The sequence below is a fragment of the Acomys russatus genome, chromosome 17 (assembly GCF_903995435.1).
Source record: "Acomys russatus chromosome 17, mAcoRus1.1, whole genome shotgun sequence".
In the NCBI taxonomy this organism is placed as follows: domain Eukaryota; kingdom Metazoa; phylum Chordata; class Mammalia; order Rodentia; family Muridae; genus Acomys; species Acomys russatus.
Window position 1 is genome coordinate 17,431,108 of NC_067153.1, and position 25,905 is coordinate 17,457,012.

Genomic DNA, 25,905 nt, shown 5'->3' on the forward strand with positions numbered 1-25,905 from the left:
AGCTTAAGTGAGATGACGGGTATGAACACATTTTATGATGTGCCATGTAATGACGAAGAGTGCTAACGAATTCCACCGGCTCCAACTTGTGTGAGATGGGGGTGGGGGGGGGGGAGGGAGGGCGGGAAAGTTGTACTCTCACCAGTGCCCCTTTAGGGAAGTTAAGAAGAAATGAGGTGCTTCTCCTGGAGCTTGGTGATACTGCTTCCCAGCACCCACTCCTCTTACATGCAACCAAAGTCTCTTCAGTTCTACCTCCTGCTCCATCCGTCCCTACCATCACACATACTGCTGCTGTAGACCTAATTGTTCTTCTATTTATATTCTGGAACTTTCTTTCACTTAGATGAGACTGGCTTTCTGGAGCCCATGCCTTTGATAGAGCCCCATTTTCTGTGGCACTGTTTATTGTTTGCCTGACTTCCTCTCTCGGAGGGACAGGGTGGTTGCTCTACAAATATTGTTGACAACCCAGTCACTTGGGATCCAAACATCGAAAAGACCCAGTATAGTGTCAGCAAGAGATACTCCGTTGTATGCAGACACTTTATTGGAAGCAAATGCTTGCTGTAAAATCACCAGACAGGCAGTTTGGGATGGAACAGGCAGGGTGAGTAGGAGTTTGCAGGTTGGTCATTTGCTGTAGCTCTTGGGGCCAAGTTCCAGGGAGCCTGAGAAGTCTTCTTCCAGCCCCAGCCCCACTGCCAAACCTTCCTCTTCACTCTGGTTTAACTGTGCATCCTTGGCTCCATCTGAAACAGAAAGGGCAGCTTGATCTAGAATCAATCCTCTGGTAAGAGACACCAATCCCAAGTTCATTCCCTAGCGATGCCCCAGAGATATCAGATTCATTTCCAGGCTGCGGGCATGTGCTGTGGGCACAGCTATACTTGAAGATGTCATGGGACTCATGTGGTCTTGAAGCAAAAGCAGAGTTGAGAGTCTACAACACTTTAGACAAAGATCTCTTCTCTGATGTTCTGCCTCTCCCTCTCTGCCTGCTGAAATGGCATCCCTGACTCTCCCCCAAATCATTCCTCTTCTGGGAACCCCTCAGGCCCTTGAGTCCACCCCCAGTGACAGGAAAGAGGAGGAACACTCACTAGGTTGTGCCATTTGTTTTCTTACTCTCATGGAAATTTCTTAAGGATATCATACTGTATTTTTTGTTTGATTGTTTGGTTGTTTTGTTGTGAGCCTAGCCTTTAACAGCTGAGCCATCTCTCCAGCCCTGGATATCATATTGTTTGTCCAGTTTTAACATGGCACTATGGTCCAATTTTACCCTTTAAACCCAGCAGCAGGAGGTAGGTAGGAATGCCATCTTTTCTTTCTTGGAGAATTTCCATGAAGCCCTGCAAGGGCTAAAGAGCTTAAAGATACCTCTTTTCCTGCACCAGTGCTACTGGCTAGAAACCATCTGCCATTTATCTCCCAACCTTCATATTCCATTCCCTCCTTTTGTCCAGTGTCCTCTCCTTGAACTTTACTCTTGCTCCTCTCATCTCCCCCATAAGAACAGGGAGCTCTTGGCAGCAAGAATCTTGGGGCTGTAAGTACCTCATGAAAAGGAGCTGTGCCTCCAGCACCCAGTCACCTGGTAGTCTCCATATATGGAGTGTAAGCCAACACACAGCTAATCAGTAAGCACTGAGCCCAACACCACTCCCAAATTCTTGTCCCCCAGGACACTACTACCTGCATCTTTCAGAGCCTGGATGTACTTGGACCAGAAGGAGCAGTCAGCTTGTTTGAGGCCCTGGCGGTTGGGAAGCTGGGTGCTGAACTCCTTGTAGCTCTCTCCTCCAGGTCCGGGGACAAAGTCAGGCCATGGTACTGCAAACTCAGCTGCCTTCCTGGAGAACTCATGTGGGTAGTTGGGATTTCTTGGGAAAGGAGAAGAAAGTCATCTCTCTGAGGGAAATGCGTCTTTCTTAACACTCAGTATCACATCCTACTTGCTCTGGTCTACAAGCGCAAATCATGCAACTTCGAGCTCCAGGTGAAAAGTCATTTGGTCTAACTTCCAGCTGAGACCCCATCTGGGTATTATAAAGCCCTGGGCCACACAGGCTCTCTGAAATCACCGATGACAGGTCATAGCCAATTCATGACTCTGTAACACTACCCAAGACCTAGTGTGGCCCTGTCTTTCTGAATGCTTAGGAGGCTGTGCTACCCTCTTCTACTCTGGCATCTTTTGATCTGGATGCCACTCCAGTTTCTGAAGGGCTTTTGCTTATTCAATCTCTGGATAAGAAGGTGGGGTCGGAGGCCACCTTGCAACCCATAGACTAAGGACCCATAAAAGAGGCATCATAGCCTCCCAGAGGTATCTGGACATCAGACGTACCTCCAGGCTATAGGGGTCCATGGCAGTTTGTTTTATCAACAGAGTCATTTGGCCTCAGAATCTCCAGCAGTGTTGAGAATCTAAAACATGTTAAGATCTCCTTTCTCACAATTCACTCTGTACTCGCAAGGAGAAAACTGACATTCTAAACTTTTCCCCCCAAAGCATCCCAGGGAAAAGTGAATGCCCTCCTTCAGGCTGCATGAACCTGGGTGCAGACATCAGCCAAGGTAAACATGTAGAAAGATTTCATGTTAGAAAGATGGTAGTTTCTCTACTTCCAAGAAAGATGGACACCTAGGTCAGTCATTTGCGTACTCTTCTGGAAGTGCCTTAAGGACAGCATGCTCTCTCTATTCCAGATGCCTTCATTACTGTTCATTTTACTCATTAAAGCTGATCCCCCACCCTATCAGCCCCCACGCTCACAGCAAGAGTAATTCCTTACTGCCTGCCTTGGCACAGATCACCCACTCCTCAGAGCAGCTTCACCTAGCTCATCTGAATGGTTTGAAGTCCTGGGTGCCTGTTGATTCCTTGGGAAAACATTTTCTAAAGTACTAATGGGAAAAAAGTCCCTTTCTAGTCAACATCCACAGCAAACGTCATCAAGCTTTATTTGCTCTTCTTTGAAGTACACTTGCTTTTATGTTTGAGGTTGTTAGTAACTTGTAGCTGTGCCAGGATGTTTCTTTCTTCCCCGGGGAACTATAAGAGTTGTAGGAAATGCAAAGAGATAGAAGAAATACAGAAACTGCCAGGAGTGGGGAGGAACAGCACATCTGGGAAGAGGTGTACCACAGGGTTGGACCAGAGGCTGCTGGGAATGAGGTGGGAGCTCCAGAATGCCAGGATGGCTCACCAGCTGACATCAGTACAACCATGGCACATGGAATGGCTCTCTTCCCATTGGTCTGTCCTCCATGGAACACTTGGCAATGCTGTGGAACTTTCTTTAAAAATTCTATTTTTTTTTTTTTTAGACAGTGTCTTTCTCTATAGATTAGGCTAGCCTGGGAATCCCAATCCTCCTGCCTCAGCCTGTGGGCTGGGGTGACAGGTAATACTATCATGCCTGGCTGCCAGAGGCATTTTGATTTTCATAGCTAGAACAGGATTGGGTACTCAGGGGCATGTACAATGTTCCCCACTAGTTCATGTGTTGAATGCCTGGTTCTCAGCTGGTGGGGCTATCATGAGATGTTTTGGGTCTTTAGAAGGTGAATCCTCCCTTGCGGAAACAGGTCAATGGTGAGTGGACTCAGAGAGTATCAGGTGCCTTGCCACTCCTCACCTCCCTTCTCTCTACCTTTTTTCTGTTTTCCATGAGCTAGAGAAGCTCCTCTCAGACACTTCTGCTGCCATGATATACTTTCCATTAGGGAAAGCAACCAAGGGTAAACCCTCTGGAACTAAGACCTCAAATAAACCTTTCCTCCTATATGATGTTGGTCAGGCATTTTGCCATAGCTATGTAAAGCAAACATCCACTGTTAGTGACTAGTGGACAAAGGCTAGGGACACTGTCAATGTCCTACAGGATATACATATACACACACGTTAGCTGGTCCCAGGTGTCAACAGTACAGAAACTAAAGCAACTTTGACCTATTGCTATCAGTGTGTCTGAGCAAGAAAGGACTCAAGGTGGAAGCATTTAAAAAACGATTTACCTACACAAAGATTATTGGTTAGAAACAATGGGGCCAAGGCAGAGAGAGGGTAACAGAGAACTGTAGCTTCTGTGCCAGGGTGAGTGAATGATTAAAAACTGGGGACCTTGGACTCAGCTTTGGGAATGGGAAGGAGCACATGACGGGATTCAGGAGAGCAGTGGGCTGCATACCCTGATCTGATGAAGTTGGAGAAGTACTGCATGACTTTCAGGGAAAGGCTCTGCTCCTCCGCTGAGAACTGGCCCTGGTATGCAGAGGAGAAGGGTAGGCCAAAAGCATACTGAACATCTGCCAGGAGCTCCAGGCTGAGGAAACAGGGAGAGAGAGGCAAGAAGTATGAATTGACAACTATGAGCCCAAACCTAATAGTCCTCCAACTTAAATAAGACTTCTCACACTTTGTATATGTGTAGGATCCCTGCTTAGGGTAACATCCCACTTGGCTCTGGCCAGGGGCAGACCCACAGTACATGAGCAAGTGAGCTGAGTCTCACCTTCTGCTGAGAAATGATAACCTGGAGATGTTTCAGGATCGCCCTTTGACCCTGTTCCAGTCACAATACCTATATTTCATGGGATGATTGTTTGTTCTTCAATGAGCAGAATCATAAACAATGGTGTGCTTTGAGTCTTTCTTCTGCACTGGCCCATTATCTGTGAATTGTACTTTCCCAGATCCTTGAGGTTGTCTGTTGTCCATGTGGTCCACTTTAGCACTTGACACTTTGTAGGTGTTCAATAAATACACACTACAACTGAAGTAACTCTCTAGTACGCAATAGGCCTCTAGGCTTCACACCCACACTGACAAATGCGCCATGGTGAGAATCAAAAAGAGTCAGTCTCCTATTCTAGAAAAATACAAAGCATGACAGATGACTTGCTTGCTGGTGTTTATCAGGCTCCAGTCGAGAGTGAGGTAAGAGCTGAGTCCAGAAGAATTAGAGATCAGGCCTGAAAAGGTAGAGGATTTGGGTAGCATCCAAGCTGAGGAGCCTTTGACCATGGCCATGAGCCACATGGAAAGAAGCCTGAGCTAAGGTAAAACCACCACTGCTGCTGTCCAGCGAGGACAGAACCTGACTCTACCGCTTAGCCCTGCTCGACACAAGCCCTTCACAGGGAGCCAGAGTGTGGTCATACTGAAGGGACTGCCCACTGCTGACTTCAGACGTGAGCTCCACTTCCACAACCCACGCAGCACGGCAGGAAGGAGTATCTGGTGCTGTCCTCAAATTGCTCTGAACAATGGGCCTCAGCCGGAAGCTGCCTGAGCTGGGCTCTCTTCCAGCCACGAGCAGAGGAAGGGGAAGATAGTGATGGCATTGCTGACAGTCTGTGTGCTGGAAGTCATCATTCTTCTGATGAGGGTAAAAGGCTGTACTGAGAAAGGCCCACTGTACCCTAACCATGTGACAGGTTTGGGGATGAGTCTGTGACCACAGCGATCCTGATGTTCCCTCTGTGAGAGGAAGTGTGATGACGTCATACCCATGAAGCATGCCCCAGCTCCACAGCCAGTTCCTCTGAAGGAAATTTGAGAGAGGGAGGAGGGAAAGTCTTGCTTCCATGGCCTCTTGACTTCCTTTTGCGACACAGCAGAATAACTTGTCAAGCACTCAGCTCATGCTGGATCTGAGAGTATACGGGTCCTGCTGCTGAGTGCATCAGGAAGTTATCATAGGCCTCATGGACCACATGTTCCTGTGCAGCCTGTGAAAGGCAAGCTTCCTTCACACACTTAGTCTCATCTGTTCCCTGGGAGAAGTTTGGTGCCCTAGAGATGACCATCACCGTCTCAGAAATTATCCAGAGTGCAGCAGTGTTTATGACTTCTCCAGAGCCCAGCAGAGCTGATGGTACACTGTTGTGTGGACCAGTAGTAGGTTCTAGCTGACTGGATGGGTTAAACTGGACATATGTCTCCTTCCAAAAAGTGTCACCAGAATGTCCAGGCCACATGCTTTCTCAGCATTCAGGCTAGCTATCTTCCAAGAGCTACTGTCGGGGAGGGGTCACTAAATTCATTGTCTGTCATACAGATATTCCACTTTCAGGAGACTGAGCCTAGCAATCAGATTGTGGAACACACATTACATTTATGGCTTTTGCAGGAAACTCAGAAGGGGATCTGAAAACAGCATCTTCCTATATATGCCTCTAATTTCAACACGGAGCAGGAAGCGGGTAAACATAGACACACAGATTTAAAGTGAAAATCCACACCTCAGATCTGAGCTGCACTGATCACTTCTCACGTGCTCACCTAGTATGGGATTTTTTTTTTCCAACTAATTGGCTACTATATTGGACATATGGGGCTTTTAGTTCATGTCCTCAAAACAACTGCCAAAAGATACAGTGTTTCTGTAAGCCGTGTTTTCAGGAGTGAATTGAAAAGATCATTGGGCATTTGAGATTACATTTCTCTGAAGAAAAAACCCACCAACTTTGATGATATTTCTGTCACACTCAGATAAGCACCTATGAAAATGATAAGACCTGCCTGTCTTCCTTGCTCTTCCAGCCAGTCTCCTCACCTTCAATAGATCCTAGCTCCCATCCTTCTTTATCCAGAGATATGTATGCTCTCCCACCTCAGGGCTCTGGTGGGAAACCATCTTGCGGGGGGGGGGGGCACTATTGCACTAGCACTATTCCCTGTCCTTTGGATTCGAAGCTAAAATGTGACATTTTACGTGGTCCTTTCCTCTCTGCTGAGCCCAGCGTCTGAGCGCTCCTCCCTCCCGTCACGGCTGAACTCATGTGTTCTCTGTTGTTTGCCTTGTATCAGGCAGGTATCTGTTATGTCAGTGTTGATGAGGACTGTGGAACAGGCAGGAGAAGAGTGTGGGGTGGGTGAGAAGTGTCAGGAATGACTGGCTTTCATCCGCCCTGGGGGATAATCTTAATGATCACACAGGATGTGGCTGGGCCCATGGACCCAGATCAAGAATCCAGCCGTATGTTTTCTTAGGTTTGTCAGTTCCTGCAAAGTCACCAAGATAGCTGGCTTGAAGAGACAGCATTTTGGATCTGGAGTGGACAGAGGCCATGGAATGCACAGAACTGTCTAGAATGCAGACCAGTGGTGCACAAAACATCTCAAGGCTGAAATTTACAGTTCTGTTTCTCATAGCTGGCCAATGTCTAAGGAGGAATGTGGCTGTCTTCTTAGCCATTTTTACTTACTTTTTTTTTCATAGCACAGTTTTATTTATTCTTTAAAAGAATCTAATGCTAATTACCAAACATTGAAGGTCAGCAGGGTGTAGGGTGCTGGATATTGAACATTCATCATCTTTAGTCCTCACACTCCAAAGATGAAGTGGAAGAAACACTCACTTCACAGGCAGGAACATTTAGACAAGGGAACTTGCTCAGACAATAAAGGGGAAGAGACAGAGTAAAAGCCATGGTGAGTTTCCCTCATATCTACAGCCACATACCACACACACACACACACACACACACACACACACACACACACACACACACATATGCATGTTTGTATGTACATGGGTATGGCCTTTCCCAGAACATATGCAAGCCTCAGAACAATTTTTCCACAGGCCCTGTCTCCATCAGCCTACTCAGCAGCTCTGTGGGGCAGGCCTTCTCCACCCAGGTGTTTCCCAGGAGGCCCAGATAGGCTAAGTGAGTTGCCCAAGGATGGACAGCTAGTGTGGACTTAGCTTGGTGTAGACTTAGGCAATCTGCTTTTGGCTGAAGTAGGTGCAATGGAAAGAGAACAGAGGCGATTCAGAGAGGGGTGAGAGTTCAGGCTGCAGGCTGTGTGACTGGAACGCATCTGGTCACTTCCCCGTGCTTTTGTTTCTGTACTGGTAAAATAAAGGCCTAAGAGGAGATGTCTTCTGACCTTTGACTCTGCATCTAGGCCATTTCCCTCACTCTGCAGGTTTTGGACTCTCTGCCCCCGCCCTAGCATCGCATCTCTCCTGATAGACAGCTTATCGATGATGCAGCAGCGAGCACAAGAGTGCCACATTGTCATTCTGTGATATCTGAGCAGTGCTCTGTAAGGAAGGGGTGATATGGTGTCTGCTTGCTGGCACTTGGCAGGAATGCTACTGTATGCTAACTGAACAGAGGCACGAGACAGACGGTGGGGAATGTAACACACACACACATACACACACACACACACACACACACACACACACACACACGTAGATCAGAGCCAAAAATAAAATTAGAGAAGAGATAGCTCCAGGGCAGAGAAAGAGGGGAGGGAAGGAAAGGGATGGGGAGGGGCGAAGATAGAGGGAGGGGGAGGGGCAGAGAGAGGAAGAAGGAAGTTGTGGAGAAGAGCGAGAGAGATTTTGAGGGAGAAAAAGAAACTTGCCAAAAATACAGAGTTCTTTTGTTGATCTGCTCAGTATCTGCAGTACCTACTATACCGATGGCTCCACATTGTGACTGTGGTGACAGGGGAGCTTGGTGATTGTAAAGAACGTGTTCTGGTGGCCAAGAGCAGTGGAAGTTCTGTGGTCTGAAGTTGCCCAGGCCCTGTTCTGCACAATTCCATTACTGAGTGGCCCCGAGAGAGGCCCTGCTCCTGTGCTCATTGTTCAGATGGAGGAACTGAGTGGCCAAGGAGACCGCATGACTTGCTTCAGGTCACTAGGTGATGAGAGTCAAGGGCATGTTTCTAACTAGAAGTAGATGCTGGAGTCCTCGCCTGTCACCCAGGCACTAAAAGCTTCTGTGGCACATAGCCACCATGCCTCCAATGTCTCAGTGTCTTTCCTCTGGAAATGATGGGACAGCCTTAAGGATTACAGAGCTCAGGCTGTGGGTGGACAACTAGGGTTGATTTGAGAGAGGCTGCTTACTCCTCAACTCACTGCGGTCTAGCATGCAAGTTCCATGGATCCCAGGGAAGGCTGCCTTCCAGGCTCACCACCTGCTTACGCCAAACCACAGAACCAGCCGCAGGGAGCCTACATACCAGAAATAAAGGCTTGTCTTCCCCATGTCATGAGGGGTGGCTTGGTTTCTGGCTTCCATCTTTCATCAGAGTCTTGTGAGCACCTATCAAGTCCTTCCATGAACACAGAGCCCCAGGCTGAGGTATTGGGAGCCACAAGGACCCTTCAGCATCTGGCACAGCATGTGGCTGCTCCAGGGAGGTTCTCAGGATCATCACAAGGGACATGTCTGCAAGTCCTCAGAGGACCAGGCAGAGGCCAATCAGCAGAGAGAAGCCCTGGCCAACCAGGGACACTGAGGGTGCCATTGGCTGCAGTTGAGTCCTTCCCTGAAGGACTATCCACATCAAGTCCTTAACACCAGAATCCTCCAGTGCATGGCTCTGGGGTCTATGGGAGGCCAGTGTCCTTGGAGAGTCCCCCAAAAGAGATGTTGGAGTCCTTACCTGAGTACCTCAGAGTGGGGCCATGCTTGGGCACAATCTTTAGACTGAGTTAAACTGAGGTTGTTAGAATGTACCCTAACCAAGCAGGACTGATGTCACTGAAGAAGGGGGAATTTGGACACAGGGACAAACACACACAAGGGTTGATGAATGGTGGGGAACAGGAAGAAGAAGACTGCCTCCTGCTGGTAAGCAATGCCTGAGGCAGCCAGAACCTGTGGAGGATTTCAGTCTTGATGACATCTGCACTTCAACCCTCAGAGACCCCAAACATAGGGCAATACATTTCTATTGCCCCAAGGCCACGGAGCCTGTGACCCTTCCCCAGAGGGAAGCCTCTGAAACTAACCCAGGGTTCCCAAGCTCCTGACTGGGCTGGAAGTCTGAAAGCTGGTGTTTACCTTTGTTTGCTGTCATGTGTGCCTCTTTCTCTCTCTGTGTCTGTCTGTCTGTCTCTGTCTCTCTCTGTCTTTCTGTCTGTCTGTCTGTCTGTCTGTCTGTCTGTCTGTCTCTCTCTCTCTCTCTCTCTCTCTCTCTCTCTCTCTCTCTCTGTGCTACTGTAAAAGGTTCCTTGCTGTGGGGACCTACACCTTTCCATGGCCTCTCTACTTCATGTGAAGAAGGTAAATACTGGTCAGAGAGCCACCAAGTGGCATGAACCCAGGGCCTGGCACTGTAAGGCACAGCCAAGGCTGATTCTAGGAACATGTCCTGGGGTTGGGTTTGAGGTCACAGTGGCTACAGACCACGGGGTCACAGGCTCCATCTACTGTGCCCACACTCCTGAGTGCCTTCAACATCCCTTCCATGCTACAGCAGGCTACTTAAGCTCCTTCCTTCACCCCAGGCCACTGTTTGGCTCTGGAAGTGGCTATGGTGGAAACTATAAATAGCTCTAAGCAGACAGACCATGTGGTCTAGTGGAAGCAGATCTCTAGGCTGGGAGGGGTGAAGACAGTCATTGCTCTGTGCTAACCCTCCTCCTCTTGGGAGTACATGAGAACACACTGAACCCTTTGAACCTCAGGTTCACTGGCACAGGTTACTGTGGTACCCCAAGACTCACAAGCTTGAGACTAACCCTGATTGTCTTAAGAGCTGAGTTTTGGGGGACTAATTTACAAAGTTAGTATGAATAGAATGAACAAGGCTCCAGGAAACTCATTCTTGTGCAGAGGTGCCTTCTGTGAGGCAGGGGGTCAACCCTCACTAGACACCAGGGATGTTGGCATCTTGAGTGTGGACTTCAGGTTCCACAACTGTAAGCAATAATTCTGGGCTGTTTGTGCTTTATTATAACAGCCTGATTTGGTCAAGATGCCCTCTGTCTATGAAACAGGGACACCTGACTCAACCTGCCACCCTCACAAGCATTCCACGGAGTGCCGTGAAAATCGAGCCACCTGTTTGGACACACTACTGCTTTGGTTTCACTGAGTAAAAGACCACAAGTCTGTGGGACCACATCTCTCCTTTCAAAGTCTTTCCCAAGGGCTGCTGTTTGAAGTCCCTGTTCAGATGCAAGCTAATGTAGACATCTCCTTTCCTGCTGGAATGGACTTTCCACGTGTAGAGAGGGCAGACGTAGAGTCTGGGCCACACAGACCTCCCTCCAAACCCTTTCATCTGTGACCTCATCTCTCCTCCTTGCGTTCTTCCTGTACCTCCTTGTCTTTTTCTACTTGTGGCTCTCATGTCCCCCTCCTGTTTTAATGTTTTTGTTGTACCTGGGGCTTTCATTACCACACGCTTAGACCTCTTCTGGAAGTAAGGATGAGAGAAATGGGCTAAACAGAAATCTTTCAGCAGGACTTGGCATCTCATGCCTCATATCCTAGTGCTTGAAAGGCTGAAGCAGGAGTGCTGGTGAGAGTCTAAGGCTAGCCTGGGCTAAATAGTGAGTCTGAGGCCAGCCTGAGCTACAGATTAAGAAAATAAGAAACCGAATGAAGAAACAAAAACAAACAAACAAACAAACACTTCCTACTATAGAAAGCCACTTCTTAGGCACTTAGTTCTTAGAGGCATAAATACGCAGGATACTTGCAAAGGAAAAAGTTCTCTCCATGCCCAGGAGACCAGCGAGTAACCGAAGTCAGAGCTCCAAGGTCTCCACAGTGGACAGACCTTCATACACCTTGTACTCCATTCTTCCAGGCAGCAAGGCCATGAAATAAAGGACCCATTACCACTGTCTCATTTGAAGATGATGGAAACAAGACACAACATGGTCAAGCTCTGTCCCACACCCCAGAGAAACAGCTTGAGCCTTGTCCTGCCTACTTTCTCTTCTTTGCGGATCACAGTGGTGACACGGACCCTTGATAGTCAGCCTTCTCGGCCCACACTTGCTATAGCTACATGATCACCTTACCTGCCATGGCCATAGCTTTCAGGGACATGGTACATGAAGACATTTCCATGAGTTCTCCTTGCCCAGAGGCTGGCCATGTTGACCATGGGACAGATGATGAAGTAGTCCCTGGGGGAAAGGATAGGGGAGAGAGTTCAGTTACACAGCTCTAGGGAGAGGGCTATACCAGGCAAGGGTCTCCCACAGGCAGTCCCCACCCACCATGCTTTGCACCCTAAAGTTCTCCTGCCCAACCCTGCAGGGTGCCCTCCAGCTATCCAGTGTCTACACTGGCAGATGTACCACTCTGGTTTAAGGCAGGCCACAGTCTGAAATATGTCCGTGGTGATATATCTCATGAGTCAAGAGGCCCCTGGTAGGTCTGAACCTCTTTTCAGAACATCATCATCAAAACACCAAAGATTTGCCAGCAAAACATGCTAGAAAGCACAGTGGCTGCACTGGCATGCAGCATAAATAAGCGTGCCTCTGAACATAAGGCAGAGGCCGCAGACATACTGCTGGCATAAGATGCACTGAGTTCTGGGGCTTTGAGCTGGGGCTGAATGTGCCAAACCGGAAAGCCTAGGAAACCCTAGGCAACTTTAGCAATGCCTGGAGAGACATTGGTTGTCGTAACTGGGATTAGAAAGTTTCTCCAGGTTTATGCTCACAAATGCTCCAAGCAAAGCCTCATTCAGTCCAAATGGTATGAGGCAGGCAGTGGGGAACCCATGGAGGCTGTGGAGATTCATGTTGACTCCTCATTGCAGCTGATGTAAACCAACTCAAGAAACTCCCTGTGTATCAGTGGCTTCTATGTACAGACAAGCAGCTCCTAGCCATCAAGAACTAGCCAGGCCCAAGGATCAGATGGATCAAATTGGCCTTGGTTTTGGGGCTTTGAATTCCAACTGCACTGTGGGTAAGGTGGGATACTCAGTAGTTTCTGTTCCCTTTTGTCTCCAAGATGAGATGTTTGGCTTGTGACCTTCTCTTGCAGAGAGGTTTCAATACCTGACACTAAGGACACCGTGGAATGCTATCTATTCAGTGGGATACCACTCTTTTTGCTCGTCAATGAGCTTGGTAATATTTGGTAATTGTTGCTGAGCTGAGATGTCTCAGGTGGGGCCCCAAGGTGGGTCTAGTGGCAGGGGTGTCAGAGGGTAGGTGTGGACAGCTGGGTTTCACCTGGGCACAGCACAGGATGGGACTGGACCTGAAAGAAAACAGCTCATGCTTGCAGCTCGAGGGAGGGGCACTTCTGGGAGACTAGGTGTAGACATTTTGAGAAAGTTTGTGGCCTGAGTTGTCCAGGAGGAAATGAGGGCCCTAGCTGTGGTGGGGGGTGGTGGCTAGAGCCTACATCCCAGTGGAGCTTTCCTAGGTCTCAGCCCTTACCCTGGACACAAGTTGTCTTTAAGGTCAGATAATGCCTTGAAGTCAGAACCCGAGTTTGCCCAAGCTCATGGGCTACTGAAATCTGGGGTAGCCCCTGAGTCCAGTGGGGAACCACTCAGAGTGAGACAATGCACATCTGTGGGTTCTTGTGATCTGGTCTAGGTCCATATCTCCAAAGCTAGAGCTCTCCACCAAAAGCCATTTAAAGGCTTTCTAAGCTTCAGCGTCCAAGCAAATGTGCCAAGTTCTATTGCTGCAGACTGTCCAAGTAGAGCCACAGCCTTCCAGGTGGACAGGCCATACAGGACAGCCAAGGGCAGTGAGAGCACCTGAGATGGAGCCTTGACACCGTCCCTGTCCTCACAGTATAGAGCAATGACAAGCATGCACTTCCTGGAGGGGAAGGAACAGGTATGGGGCCCTGATGCCACTGGGCCCAGCTTTCCTCTGGAGGGAGCCCCATGAGCTAAATCAGAACAGAGATCACTATGTCTGCCATGCAAGTTCCAAGGTAATTCCTGGAGGCCAAATGCCCAGGGCCTTTGAGGGAAGAGGGCTACTGCTTTCTGGTCCTTTGATTCTTACTCTTCCTTCACCTATGTGATAATAATAATAATAATAATAACAACAACAACAACAACAACAACAACAACAACACTTGGTGACTGTGGAGATGGCTCAGTCACTACAATACTTGTTTCACAGGCATGAGTATTTGAGTTTGGTCCCCAGATCTGTGTGAAAATGCTGGGCACGGTGGTCTGTAATCCCAGCTCTGGAAAGACAGAGACAGCAGGGTCCCCCAGGCTTATTGGCCAGCTTGTGTGGCCTAGCTGGTGAGTTCTAGACCAATGATAGACCCTGTCTCAAAGGGGGTAAACGACATTCCTTAAAATAACACCCAAGGCTGTCCTCTGGCCACATGCATGTTCATATATGCATATACACACTCACACATGTACTTGCATGCGTACATGAACTTGCATTAAAAAGAAAGTTGTGTTTGGCTTTAGTGAAATAATGATACACAGGGAAATAGGGCAGTGTGAGGCAGTTCTTTTTTTCATAGTGCTGTAAGAGAGAAAAGCTAGGGACATCAGAACCTGGAGGTCGGGGGGGCATCTTTAACTTTCTTGGGGTGGGCACAAGGAATGCTTCTTAAGAAAGAAGCCTGAACGATGAGTGGAGATGAGGGGGGCTGTACCAACAGTGGGTAATAGTACCCCAAGGAAAGGGATCACATGGGTATTGGGAGCCATGGGTTCATCCTGCTCGGGAAAAAAAGGCAAAACCTTCCTAGTAAGTCTTTATTCCCACATCCCAAGTGGTCTCTGATCATATGTGGCATTGACTGCAGAGCTACAGAAATGCCTTCACCTCTGCAACATGTCATGTTACCCTCCCGTGTGGTCTGACATTCCATCAGGGGTAGATACTGCATGGTGGATTGAGAGAGAGGTACTGAGGATCTGAGCAGCCTCCGAGCTCTCATCCACAGCAGGCCGAGGAGTTGCATCCTGAATGAACTGACTTATTGTGTGGCCCTGACTTGCTTGGTGGGGCTGGCTTACCGGGTGGCATTCTCTAGTGCCCGAGAGAAGGAGGCATAGTCATCCGTGGAGTGCTCCAGGGAGTAATACCATACTGCAGCAGCTAGGATGCGGGCATCTGAGTCCTCGCCACCTAGTGAATTCTGCAGTGCCTGGTAAAAGGCTGTCTTGCTGTTTGTTCGGCCTTGGCTCTCTTCAAATTGCTTTGAGAAAAAAAGGAGGAAGGAATAAAAAAGACATGACATTTCTCAATTATATCCTGAAAGGTATACATTGTGCCCCTCAATCATTCTAGGATTTTTTCTCTGAGAAGCAGCAAAACACAGCATTAAGCACTTTTACTTGATCCAGTCCCACCTGCTTTTTACAGTGTGACCTTAAGCAAGTGACTCTACCTCTCTGTGCCTTCCCTTTACCCATACAAAAACAGAAGTTCTTCCATTAGGGCTAGTAGAAGGACATGAAGGAAATCCCACCTACGTGTGGTCCATCTTAGTCTGGATGACTGTCTGATACGTGGCCACATACCTATCTCTCTCTGCTTTTCTCTGGCTAGGCTTAGCTTGCTTGTGCCTACATGTAGTCTGGTGTGAGACATTTCGTTCCATCCCATGTCATTCAAAATATGAACAGGCAGTACAGTGTTGCTGTAAGAACACACTCTTCCCTGGGCCACCTCTGCTTAGCCTGGGTGGCTGGGACCAGAGCTAGAACACACTCCCTGGGCTGTGTTCCAATGCATGGAGACAGGGACATGAAGTGGATATCCAGAGCCTCACAAGGCAGGCTTACAATGGACAAGGGTACAAGGATAAGACTGGGGCCAGGCCTGCTTTAGGGAGGACAGTCAGAGAAGCTGCACTGCTAGGCTGAGGGGCTGCCTATCTATCTTCCCAGGAGCAACAATCACTGCTTCTCCTTCTCAGCCTCCCTGCCCTGCTCTTGCCTTGCAGCTGACCACACTGTGGAAAGGGGAGCAACTCAGCTCCTACCATCTGGCCTGTTTCCTCTCTTCTGGAGATGAAGGGCAGAAGCTACAGGTCTTTTCTTGATGCATGTCTGGGAGTGTGGCCAAGATGCCTGACCCCTGGACAGGCTCAGGATGCATATGTTTATATGTTTCCAGGGCTCCTGTATACCATGACCCCCCTTGTTGGCAGACCCTGCTGTGTTTACACTGCCCTATAATCTCCTCTAAGTACAGGGATCTAGGATCAAGGCATGGAGCCATATATTGGTGAGCTAATACACGTTTTTCTCTTATGGGACAGCAGGACAGCCGTACTGACAGGGGAGCCTGGCATACTCATCTGTGGGATGACTCATCAAAGACATGTCCCAGTCACATAAAACCAACCTCAGGAGACAGTAAAGAGGGCCAGAGGGGCTGGCACACAAAAGAGCCAAGTTTCTTTAAACTTAACATATATTTTAGAAAGAAATCTTAGATGCACCAGTATCTGCTAGGCATGGCTTGTGGGGAATTGAGCATTAATGGCATAAACAGCTTCCAAGTATCACTGGCCATGACTAGAGGCCAATCTCACAATAAAAAAGAGATCTGTGTAAGAGCTCATGAGCACAGGAGCACACCCCAGCCTCATCCACATAACCACATTCTCTCACAGACCCCCAAATAAAACACACGAAGGGCATGCACCCATTTTGTTTTTTACCATTGGTATCTTGGGGTTACCATTCATTTATTCTAGGGTAATAATATTGGCTCTCACCTACCCACTGCTGTCTAGCATGCTGATTTTCTACATTTCCAAAGGTCTGGGGGAAACTTAATTGGATGATTCGCCTATGTTCTGATCACCTGGAATAGCTCATAACAAAATGGCTACTAAAGCTATCACATACCTCCTGTCACTTACAGCTTAAGCGTTTCCCAAGTGCTTTACCAAAGTGTTCCAGGAGCGCAGGTACAGGGTGTAGCAGCATCCCACTTTCTGTTCCAGTTCCAGGCCCGGAAAGTCTGTGCCTCCTTAGGACAATCATACAGGGCCAGCATGGGCTGGTATTTAGCCTAGGCCTTCTCCTGCGTGGGGGCAGTAAGTCCTTCCCCAACTCCAACTTAGCCATGACCCAGAGTTACATAGGAAACACATGACCACATTGGTGCATGGCTCAGAGTGGTGACAAGAACACCAAGTTGGGAATCAACATGAAGGTTCAAGTATCAACTGTCACATTTGAGAGGTCTTGGAAGAACGACTTCACCTCTTCCGAACTTGATATCTTTTTTTTTTTTCTTCAATTTATATTTTAAAAATTAATCGTATTTATTTACTTACTTTACAGCCCAATCCTAGCCCCTCCCTTCTCTCAGTTCTACCCTCACACTCCTTCCCCCATTTCCCTCCTCTTTTTTCTCAGAGAAGGGGAGGCCCCTATGGGGGTACCAACCCATCTTGGTATCTCAAGTCATAGCTGGACTAAGTGCATCTTCTCCCACTGAGGCCAGACTAGGCAGCCCAGCTAGGGGAAAGGGATTCAAAGGCAGGCTACAGAGTCAGAGACAGGCCCTACTCCCATTGTTAGGGGACCCACATGTTGAGCATGCTACCCATCTGCTACCTATGTGTAGGGGGTCTAGGTCCAGCCCATGCATGTTCTTTGGTTGGTGGTTCAGTTTCTGTGAACCCACCATGAATAGATCTACATCAAGACCTGAAGTGTAGAAAATGGTGCTGTCCCATCTCTGTCTGCTTCTGGAAGGATTAAGGCACCTGGGCAGTCATCTGCAGTATCCCATGGCAAATCGTGTCTGTGTGTGGTATACATTAAGAGCAGCAGCTAAGAGCCTCCAGCATGAGGACCTGCCTGGAGCCAGCAGCCCAAACTTGGTTCCTAATCCTTCGCATCCCCCAGTGCTGTAACCTCATCAATCCTCAGGTTCTTCTTGTGAAAACGTGAGTTAACTAGAGTCTAGGCTACAGCGTTGTCTTGAGAATTCAGAATGGCAGTCTGAAGCACAACTGGTCAAGCAGGGGACACTTAAAAGAGACAAACTTGTATTAAGTGTCAGTTCCACTAGCTTTGATGAGAAAACTAAAGAAGGAAGCCTAAAGGCCCTAAACCACTTCACCACAGGACAAAACAACAACAACAACAACAACAAAAAAAAAAAACAAAAGAAAAAAAAACTCGTGTTTCCCTTCATGGGAACAAAGCTCCTCTCTTACTTTTATTCCTATCTTCACTTCTTTGTGTAGATACTACCAATCTTGGAAGGATTGTGGAAGTTGATGGTTGAACTGTTGCAGATGTCATATTCCCTGGTCTGTTGGCCCAGCTTCCAGCCCTCAGCAAAAACCGTGAGGAACAAGGACGGGGAAACCCCCATGGCTGTTTCCTGCCTCTGTGTGTTTTGCAATGCTCCTGTACTGATGCTGAGGACAGGACTCTGTTCTGAGATCCTGGGGGGTGGGCAGCCACAGTGGGAGGTGGGAGGCACTTCCTAACATGAGGGAGCCCCAGAGAGTTCCAGATACCAGGACTCCTGTGTTCCACTGGCCACGCCAGGGTACTGTGCACAGTGAAGGAAGTGGCTTTTCTTGCTGTTGTAAATGCTGTGGACTCTTGCTGAGACACAGTTTACCTGCCTATCTGCGCTGTAGAGGATCAAGGCCAAATTAGGAAGGTCTAACTCTACTTCTTGCCCAAACCCCAGGCCTTCTATCCAGATGTTCCCACTTTCTGGAAGCTGCCAGCTATGCGCAGCCAAGGAAGGCCCATTCATTTCTTTGCATACATTCTTGCTTACCTGGGTGGGGGTTGAGGGTGGAAGGAGACCATCTTCCTGTCATGATTTCATTCTAGTGAGGCAGAATCCATTCTTTGATGGTTCCATCTGCCTCCTCCTGTCTCCTACCCTCTCATAGCACATTGTGCCCCACAGTCCAGTTCTTCTGAGACTCACCTGCTCCCTCCCCCATTCAGCTCCTACTCTAAACCAAGGCAGATGCAGCATACCACACTGTTTTGTTCTATACTCGACTCCTCTATACTCAGAAGGCTCTTAAGCTCTATCCATTTGCACACTGGTTCCTCACAAAATCTGCAGGATTTTCAGGCCACTGCAGGTCTGAAGAGTAAGAGAGCACAGCAGAAGCCCTATAGGAGAGCCCAGAGGGCATCAGAGCTTGCCTGGGCTAAGGTACCCATAGCTGTCTAGAGCAGTGGTTCTCAACCTTCCTGATGCTGCGACCCCTTACTACAGTTCTTCATGTTGTGGTCACCTCCAATCATAAAAATTATTTTCGTTGCTACTTTATATCTATAATTTTGCTACTGTTATGAATCTTAATGTAAATGTTGGTTTTCTAATGGTCTTAAGTGAACCTTGTGAAAAGTTCATTTGACCTACCACCCCAAGGCGGTTGTGACCCACAGGTTGAGAACCACTGCTCTAGAGCTTTTAAGACCTTTTTCAGCTTGGGCATAGGGGGAGACAAAAACTGAAGACTGACCTACTGCTACCCAGAGACTGAAGATTCAGGATGAGCCTGACACGAGTTGCCCTGAAACAGTGTATGGTTTGAGTTGGAGAGATTCACAAATGAGCAAAGTGCTCTAGCGGGGACCCAATGTCCTGGACGGGATGGCTTCAAGAAGTAAAGAGGCTGGTCCTCTGCTCAACCTTCCTGCCCTTTATCCAGAGCCCCAGGGTATGGCCTTGTGACTAAACCAATGCAGTTTCACTTCCAGCAGCATTTGCTCCTCCCCTTCCCCCCACTTCTTTTGGGGAAGCTGTTAGTCTCTGGGCTTTTGTGATATGAAACTTCCCTGGTTTTCTTCTGGCTTGCTCCTGAACTCACAGCTCGCAGCCCTATCTGCCAACCAAGCTGCACCAAAATCAGATGATCTCTTAAGGTCCTCTTGAAAGGAAAGGGACAAGGAACTTCTTGCATGTCCACAGCACCACAGTCTGGTCTCTAGGTTCCTCATTACCCAGTCCTCACTGAGGTCTTGACCAACCACTAGAATGCTTGTGCTTTTATTTTGTAAAATAAATAATAATCATTTACTGCTTAAATCTACACTGGAGTCTCATGTCACTGCTTCCTCTTCCCCCCATCACTTCTTCCTCTGCTCCCTCTACTACTGTCCAGTTACCCAGGACATAACCTTCCTGGGTCTGGCAGAGAGGCCACTACCACTCTGCTTCTATGTGCCCCACTCCTTTCAGATGTTCCTGTTCTGTGGCTGTCTCCCTCTCTCATGCAGGTCTCAACCCAAAAGGACCCTTTGATAGGCTGTCTGTGTCCACTGATAGTGTGTATCTCCCCTTCTACTGCTTCCTCTGCAGCCCTCTGGCTCTCCTTTCCCCAGGGCTCCTCTCGGGACCTGGAATCCTTAGTGAACTTCCTTATGCATCACTGTCTCTTATTTCTGTGAGCCATGCAAGTAAGGGGCTCTATCTGGGTGCTCAAAACTTTCTCCCAAAGCCTAGGAGACCTCAGTAATAGGGTGGTTAATAAAACCTTGGGGGTGCTTGCATAAATCACACATGAACCACTGTTCACTACTTATCTTATTACAGAGCTAAGAGACAATGGCCAACCTTCTATCAGATGTGGCAGAATTAGTGTCAAGTGCTTACCATGTGTTTAGAGACCCACAAAATATTCTATTATTTTCTTCTTTTAAAGACTACAAGATAAAACGTGATGATGGTGTGATGACAATATAATAGTGATTCTAGCTTGATTGACACTAATCTTTATATCAACAATTATAAAATATTTTTGTAATCTTCGGGTCATAGTGAGTCCACCTGTCTTGGCTCTAGGGAGAGCCTCCAAAGCATTAGATGAGGAGATATGGCGTGTCAGACTCTGAGGGTCTGAGTCTTAGTGGGGATGGGAGGTAGGGCATTCTGGAGCTGGAGTCCCACAGAGTCCCTGCCTGGTGAGAGCTGTCTCTATTCTTAGACGTGCAGAAGGCAGACAGGGATCACTGTGCTACTTGGAAGCTGCAATACCCATAGCGCTGACTGGCTAAGCAATTTGTCTAAACCACATGGGCAAAAGCAGGGATCACGATCCATGCTCCAATTCATATTCATGCCTACGTCAAGACCTGGCATGAGGATTTGGGGTAGTGACTCCTCTTCTCTCTCTCTCTCTCTCTCTCTCTCTCTCTCTCTCTCTCTCTCTCTCTCTCTCTCTCTCTCTCTCTCACACACACACACACACACACACACACACACACACACACATTGAGGATTCCTGCATCCGCCTCTTACTATAGATCTGATACTGCTGCACTGGGGCTCATGCCAGCAACTTGGCTGCCAGGTGCAGCTTTCCAACTCTCAGACAGACCGCCCCCCCTCCACAGGCCCACGCTGCACCTGCTCCTGAATGAGGCCAACTCCCAGCCAAGCCTAGGGCACGTTGTTGGCTACACTAAGCTTTAGGTTTTTCTTTCCTTTTTCAGAGATGCTTGGAGGGGGAAGCAGAGCCATGAATCTTGGAACAAAACTGCTCTTGATAATGCAAATGTAGACTTGGTTAATGCAGACAGACTGTCAACTTCAGCAGTCAGGAGGAGAAGGAGGGAGGGGGATAATTCCCCATCTCAGAGACCAGTGAAAAATTTCAATAGAATGCTTCGACTTCAGAAATAAGATCTCTCTGAGCAAGCGGAGGCTTTCCACCTTCCCAGGCATCTATGTAGCCCCCATGCTCTGCAGGTATGTCTCTGGGTGTCATGAGGACTCTTTGGGTGGACCATGGTGGCCTGGGTGGCAGGGGTGAGAGAGAGTCTTTAGGATTTGATGAAGCCCCACTCACCCACTCTTTTTGGTCTGAGGGTATTTGGTGATCTGTGCTGAAAGGGTGGTGGGTCCTGAAGCCTGAATGAGGGGTGTGTTTGTGGGCTGGCCTCCAGTTGCCATTTCTGTAGTTACTATGAGGGGGAAATATATGTACTGTGCCTGTTTTAGTATTATGTACACTTTTGCTATGATTTGGAAAACTGGCCCGAGGTCAGATGACTTACTGGCTGTAAATCCTCTGCATTTTTCCTTGGGACCAGGGCCATTAACTATTTTATTAATGAGTTAAGTATAAAAATATCATTTGCTGAGATCCAACTATCTTCTTGACAGTGGAGTACGGGTGAGTCCTCTGGACATATTTATTTGGATCTCTAAGTAATTTCCCGACTTACAGACAGGGAAGCTGAGTCTCAGGGTCTGGGCAATGTAAGTGCTCCTGGCTATAGTTAGAAGATGTCCAGGACCTTCCCCTGTTGAGGGAGCTTGCCCTGCCCTTGCTCATTTCTCATCAAGCTAGCAATGCCACTATAGGCAATGAACCCCGCCCTACCTCTTGTCTTCAGGGACATGATGCCAACCTCTCCACACAGCACGCATATATCTATTCCCAAATGTTTGCCTTGTCGATTACCTAGGTCTGGCCATTACCTCTGAGAGGACAGGAATTCAATTGGTACTGATGTCCACCATAACCAGCCCTATACCTGGTTCACTATAAGTGGCTGGTCCACTTTCACCAGCAAGTAAGTGCTGGTATTATATACTCAGGCTGTGTGCCCAGCTCAGCTAGCCATGGTGGATTCCTGGGTTTAGGGTCTTAGAAGTGACTAAAAATAAGAATAACTGTCAGGATACAGGTCTGATTGCTGGAGAGGGACTTGGCTGGCTTTGAGTGAACTGGCTGATAGAAGGCTTGTAGATTGAGTGAAAGTGAGGACACCCCTGATGCCACCATTGCTAAGCCTGGGAATAGGGGTGCATAGGGAGGATTGTGGTGGATATATGAGTTTGAGTGGGGACAGAGCTGGCCCCAGAAATTCACTGTGAACTAAGGACAAGGAGCTATAGACATCTATGTGAAGTTGTTCAGCAGTTTCTTAGCTATGACAGCCATCTGGGCTCAGGAAGGGGTGAGGGTGGATAGCCAGGCTGGAGATGTACACTTCCCTCTCACCAGGGAGAGCTAGGCTCTGGCTCTCCACCAAACACTGTTTCTACTATACCCATCCTCTAGGCAGGGAGTGCCCAGGTGTGCTCAGCAGACACAAGATCCCAAGACCACCCAAGAGCTCACCGAGTCAGTCTGGGTGGCCAATAAGACAGAAATGGGTGAACAGTGAGCAGTGGGGTGGGGCTGGAAAAGCCTGACCATGGGCACTGGCTTCCCTGCTCTGGTTACGTCCAGGGCATGCCTTCCCAGCAGGGTTGGTTTAGCAGTGCACCTCCTACCATATGCCACTATGCTATTTCGTGAGTGAACAAAGGAACTTTACCTTGAACACCTTGGGAAACTCAAGGAGAACTAAAATACAGCTTGGAGCAAGGATTTTTGGACCTCAAGTCTGTCAGCAATGACAGAAAGTACCCAAACACCATGGGACAGTGCTAGGGAGAGTGAGCCCCTGGGGAAGCCATACAGCCAAGCAGCCTTCTTATGACTGGTTAGTATAATCGAGGATTATGACCTGGCTTGTGCTCAGACCCACCTCAGCCCAAATCTACCAGCAGGAGCCTACTCTGTCACTAGTGAGTGAGTTTCAACTGCTGGGGGTGGCGCCTGCCAGGGTAGCCCTCACCTCCTCATGCTCCCCATCTGAGATGACCCTTAAGCTGAGACCCTGAAGGCAGCTCTCTCTCTCTCTTTTTTGTGACTGAGCAGTTCAGCACATGTTTTCAGAGCCACCGTTTTGAGGATAAGTTCTCCTGCCCAAAGATCACATGTCATCCCTCACAGGCAAGCATTATATGTGATATTGCAAGGAAAAAGTTATATTCCATGTAACTCATTATGTTTCTGGTGAGTCCAGCAACAGAGATTAAGCCACTCTGTTTTGCAGCTCCTGGGGCAGTCAATGTTAACTGCTTGGTGTATCATATATGTATATGCATATACTTGCTTCTTAAAAACATGAATGCAAACTCAACTCCATGTTTCTCTACATCTTTGTTTTCTACTTAGCAGCCCATCATAAGCATCCCTCGAGCCAGCAGAGACATCAGGCTCATGTTTTTAACAGCTGCATAATATTTAGCACTTAGATTGTATCTTAATTTAGCCAACCATTTCCCTGTCAGGGGACATCTGAATTTCTTCCCAATTTCCTGCTGCAATGATTAACGCTGTGACGAATGTCCTTGTACACACATTGTGGAAGAGCTGTGCTTTTGCTGTGGTGAGATGTTCCTGAAGCTGGCTTGGCTTCTACTCTGAGCTCTTCATGGTGATCGAGTCATAGCTGTAACTTGTGGCCATATCACTATTTGTCACCCCTTGTAAATGCCTCCATTTGGAACCCAGCTTCCAACGTGACTACCCCCAGGCTCTGGTTGCCTGGGCACACAGGCCTCTGTCTGCCAGAGGAGTAAGCCAGTCAGTAGTTCTTGACCTGTATGCCAGCAGGAGGCGGGAGAGGCCCTGCCCACCTCCCTTCACCTACCTTCACAGCCTTTGCCCTGTTGATAAGGCCATCATCCTGAGAGCCTCCTATAAGTAGATCCACCTTCACCGGCAGAGGCCTCTTCAACCTTCTGGCTGGAACTTCTCGGAGGTACTGGCCATCGACTACAGGGCCCCAGTAGTGGAAAGGGCCACTCACAGCCAGGAGCTGCAGGTGAGGAAGAAGGCCATTGCTTGCATGCATTTTATTTCCCTTTAAACAATGTACAATCACAGTATTGGCTGTGCAGCCAAGGCTCAGGACTGAAGCAAAGAGCTAATGGTTCTGAACAGAGAGAGACTAGAAAGGCCGTTGTGAAGGGCACTCTGCAAGATGGAATCCTGTTCTTCTTACCTCTAGAGCCCCATAATTCTGTCCCATGGTGTCCATGTTTTGTATAACTATTACATTGCTTTGCTTAGTAGGACCTTAAGCATAACTGTTCATGCTCCAAATCCAACTAGGCTCTAATGTCCTAACATTAGGCAAGCAGGTTACCCTGTGCCAGTGCCAGTGGCTGGGCAGCTAATCCTCTTTCAGCACTGCTTAGCCCCAGGAGACCTTCCCAGAGCTCTTCTGATGGGTAATAAGAGGTTCCCCGGAGAAACAGGAAGAAGGGGAAAGCCTTAAAAGTCAGTGGCTTTAACAGATGACACTAACCAGCACAGTCCACATAGATGAGGCTGAGAACAATGAGACTTCATCCAGGTCTCAGGATTCAGACTGGTTATGAGGATCACGCCTGCTCATGTCTCCTTTACCAATGTCAGGGGCAGCCAGAGGCTCAGGCTGAGAGCAAGGTCTTTACAGGTATAAAGGAACGCCCAGCTGTCTGTCTAAGGGACTGTGACCTGACCTTGTACTTCTATGGTCCTAGCATGGGGTTGGACCCTTCTCAAGTTCTATTTCATTTCATCTCAAATTCTAGGCCTCCATTATAGTTTCCACTTCGTACATAAGACATCCAAATGACAAGGGAACCCGCTTCTCCTCAGGAGCCTTGTATGCTCCTTAACAGTCTGTGGCTCCTGCAAGGATGTGGGGACTCAGGAGACTAATTTATCTTTATCAGGTCATGCACTGGATGTGTAGCTTGGTGGAGAGGATTGTCACCTCTCCTTGTTAGGTCTCAGCTTTGCATTCTAAAGACAGAGATTATCCCTCCCCACCTGTGCACCAGCACCAACCTTGGTCTGAGCATCATTGAGGATGTTGGCAGGTTTCTGGCGGAGGCACGAGACCACTTCCTGGATGGATGAGGTAGGGCATCCAACCTCTTCTGCCAAGGCCACAGTTTGCTGTTGAGCCCTATCTGGGCTGATGACTGCAGACGGGGACAGTGCGGAGCCTCCCTGGGAAAAAAAGAGCAGGGGTTGGATTGACAGTCTGTATGTTTTGGGTGCTGCTTAGGACCCTGAGTTCTGCACCCTCTTTCAAATGCAAACCCTCGGGATCCTTTGATATCCAACGTGTATGGATGTCAGCGTTGACCCAACGCAAAGCGGCATGCTGTGTGAACTTGAACAGGCCAAGGCAAACTTGATTTCCCTATCTGTGAAGTGAAAGTGCCAGATGAGTTCCTCTCCAGTCACACTGTGCAGCTAAAGAAATAATGTGGAGGCAAAGGCTGATAGTTCTGGACAGGGACTGGAATGGCTTCTGGTAAAAGAACTGTGCAAGATACAACTGCAGCTACCTCCACCCCCAGGGAGCTAGCTCCT

At 48.3% G+C, this 25,905-nt stretch overlaps 2 protein-coding genes across 3 annotated transcripts in view; one reads left to right on the plus strand and one right to left on the minus strand.

Annotated features, from left to right (window-relative positions):
* Window positions 1-533: 533 nt before the first annotated feature.
* Window positions 534-25,905, minus strand: part of Tg (thyroglobulin) — a 175,191-nt gene continuing 149,819 nt past the window's right edge. Inside the window, exons 42-48 of one of the 2 annotated variants that reach the window (XM_051159577.1) lie at window positions 25,372-25,536; window positions 24,185-24,352; window positions 14,756-14,937; window positions 11,802-11,909; window positions 4,200-4,334; window positions 1,699-1,886; window positions 534-752 (exon numbers count right to left, since the gene is read on the minus strand). In XM_051159577.1, coding sequence (XP_051015534.1) covers window positions 634-752; window positions 1,699-1,886; window positions 4,200-4,334; window positions 11,802-11,909; window positions 14,756-14,937; window positions 24,185-24,352; window positions 25,372-25,536 — 1,065 coding nt within the window. In that variant the 3' untranslated portion in view covers window positions 534-633. Of the gene's footprint in view, window positions 753-1,695; window positions 1,887-4,199; window positions 4,335-11,801; window positions 11,910-14,755; window positions 14,938-24,184; window positions 24,353-25,371; window positions 25,537-25,905 lie in introns of both variants that reach the window. The other variant, XM_051159576.1, reaches the window with a different exon arrangement.
* Sla (Src like adaptor) overlaps window positions 21,176-25,905 on the plus strand; it is a 50,527-nt gene continuing 45,797 nt past the window's right edge. Inside the window, exon 1 of the mRNA XM_051159579.1 lies at window positions 21,176-21,440. The gene's annotated coding sequence lies outside the window, so the exon portion shown is untranslated. The remainder of the gene's footprint in view (window positions 21,441-25,905) is intronic.